This window comes from Loxodonta africana, chromosome 11 (genome assembly GCF_030014295.1).
Source record: "Loxodonta africana isolate mLoxAfr1 chromosome 11, mLoxAfr1.hap2, whole genome shotgun sequence".
NCBI classification, from domain to species: Eukaryota; Metazoa; Chordata; class Mammalia; order Proboscidea; family Elephantidae; genus Loxodonta; species Loxodonta africana.
Genome location: NC_087352.1, coordinates 60,087,553 through 60,089,788, shown reverse-complemented (window position 1 = coordinate 60,089,788; position 2,236 = coordinate 60,087,553). Strand labels below are relative to the sequence as shown.

The following is a 2,236-nucleotide window of genomic DNA, read 5'->3' as shown; positions in this document are numbered from 1 at the left end:
GTCGGCGGGCGGCGTGGAACCCGCGCTGCAGTCCCCGCCGTTACCGCCCGGGGGCGACTCGAAGAGCGCGTCGCGAGCGCCAGCGCTCCCGGTAGGAGGCGGCGGACCGGGGCCCGGGCCGTTGGTCACCACCGGAGGAGGCTGGCCTGACGGCGGCGCAGCCTCGGCGCTCCCTCCCGCGCCGCCCGGCTCGGCCAGGTCCAGGAAAGCCTGGCGTAGCAGGGTCGGGCTGTCGCCCAGCGCACAGCCGAGCGCCGAGGGTGGCTGCGGGGGCGGCTGCAGGTAGGTGGGCACCGGCAGCCCGCCGGGGGTCCGCGGCGGCCAGAACATGCAGAAAGGCGGGTAGAAGGCGTCCTTGCGGCCCGCGGGCCAGAAGAGGCCCGACAAGCCGGTCTTGGGCGCTGCGCCACCGCCGCCCGCGCCTCCTAGGGCCTCGGCCGCTGTTCCCGCGTCCTCCTTTTTGTGGCAGAGGCCGAAGGCGGCGGCCGCGGCTGGGAAGGTGTAGGGGTGCGGGAAGAGTCCCCCGCAGCCCGGGAACTTCTGCAGCACGCCCCCGAATGAGCCCTTGCTGGGCACGGGGATGACCGGATAGCTGCGCGGGCCTTTGGCGCCAGCCCCCGCACCCGCGCCGGCGCCGACTCCAGCCACGCAGCCGCCCCCCGCGCCCCCCCCGCCCGCCCCGGCGCCGCCCGAGGCCGCGGCCACCGAGAGGCTGGCAGCGGCGGCCGAGAGGCTGGCGGCAGCCACTACGGCCGCCTCCTGCAGCGAGTCGTCGTCGTCGTCGAAGCGCGGCCGCTTGTGATGGGCGTGCGGCGCGCCGGCCAACTCCGCCAGCGGGGGCGGTGGCGGCGGCGGCGGAGGCCCCCCCAGCAGGTGCGGGCCCAGCAGCCCCCCGCCACCGGCCACTGCCGCCGCGGCGGCCACGGCGGCAGCCTTGACAGAGCTGAGTGGGTGACAGGCCGGGTGCGCGCCTGGCTGGGGCAGCGCACGCTTGCGGCTCCCGCCGTTGAACATGGCCTTCACGTCCTCCCAGGCGAAGACAAGCTCGTCCTGGGGACTCTTGTCCGTGAGCTTGAGGTGGCGACGCCAGGAGTTGAAGTTGGCTGCATCGGGCTGCGTGTACTTGGCGTCCGGCGTGCGGTGGGAGTGGAAGATGAACTTGTTGGGCGAGAAGTACATGTTGCAATAGCTGCACTTGATGCATTTGGCGCGCGAGCTGTTGTAGCGCGCAGGGATGAAGCTGCCACGGCAGCCCCAGGCGCACTCATGCGACACGTCGAAGGCAAAGTTGTCAGGCAGCTTAGGCGGCCGGTTTTCGCCCAGAAACGACTTGCACAGACGCTCGGCCTCGCGCTTGGTGATCATGCCGCAGCGGCGAGAGGAGATGGGCATGGCCCCGGCGCGCCGCAGGATCTCCAGCTGCACGGGAGTGCACTGCACGCACGTGATGCCCAGCGCCACGCGGCGGTTGTGGATCTCGTTGTAGCTGAAATTCTTGAGGAGCGTGTTGGAGATCTGTGCCAGGCACAGGCGCTCCTGCCCGTCGATCACCAAAGACACGATGGGAATGCCATAGAGGATCACCTGGCCCACCTGGTTGGGTTTGAGGTTGGCGTGGCCCGGCCGCGGTTGGCTTAGCGCGTCAGGCTGGAAGGCGCTCGACGGCGACGCCAGCAGTATGTCGTTGGGCCCTGGCAGCGGGCTGGAAGCCATCTCCTCCGCCGCCGATCCCGGGCCGAGCCTTCCGGGTCTGCCTTGGAGACTGGAAAGGAAAGAAGGAAGCGTTGATTTGAAGCCTTTTCAGGCTAAAAGAGAAGCGATGGGGTGAATCGCTAGCTGAGGACTTATAATAATTATCATGGGCCAAAGGACCAAGTTCCTGACACAGGAAACTCATTTCTTTCAAGTTCCTTCAAGGTCGCCCTTTAGAAATGCCATGAAGCAGAGATTTGGAGCTACTTCTGTTCTAAACATGCGAAAAAATTAACAATATGTAAAAAAAAAAAAAAAGGTCAATTCCTAATACACTCAAGTCCTTTCCCCGATTTATAGCTTCTCGGATAAAATGGCATACCCGCTGGAAACGCGAAAATAATGATAATATTTATAACTAGCACAGATCATGAAAGTTATGGAAAGCTGGGACCTGGCCATTGAAATTCAAATTTAAAGAGAGAGATCATCCATATTTACTTGAAAATAGATGGATTTTGGTTAATAAAATTAACCCAAACCT

General features: G+C 64.2%; 1 protein-coding gene across 2 annotated transcripts in view; it reads right to left on the bottom strand.

The window, feature by feature from the left end:
* Positions 1-1,713, bottom strand: part of SKOR2 (SKI family transcriptional corepressor 2) — a 36,137-nt gene extending 34,424 nt beyond the window's left edge. Inside the window, exon 1 of one of the 2 annotated variants that reach the window (XM_010586739.2) lies at positions 1-1,713. This exon is cut by the window's left edge and continues 879 nt beyond it. In XM_010586739.2, coding sequence (XP_010585041.2) covers positions 1-1,713 — 1,713 coding nt within the window. The other variant, XM_064294555.1, reaches the window with a different exon arrangement.
* Positions 1,714-2,236: the final 523 nt, after the last annotated feature.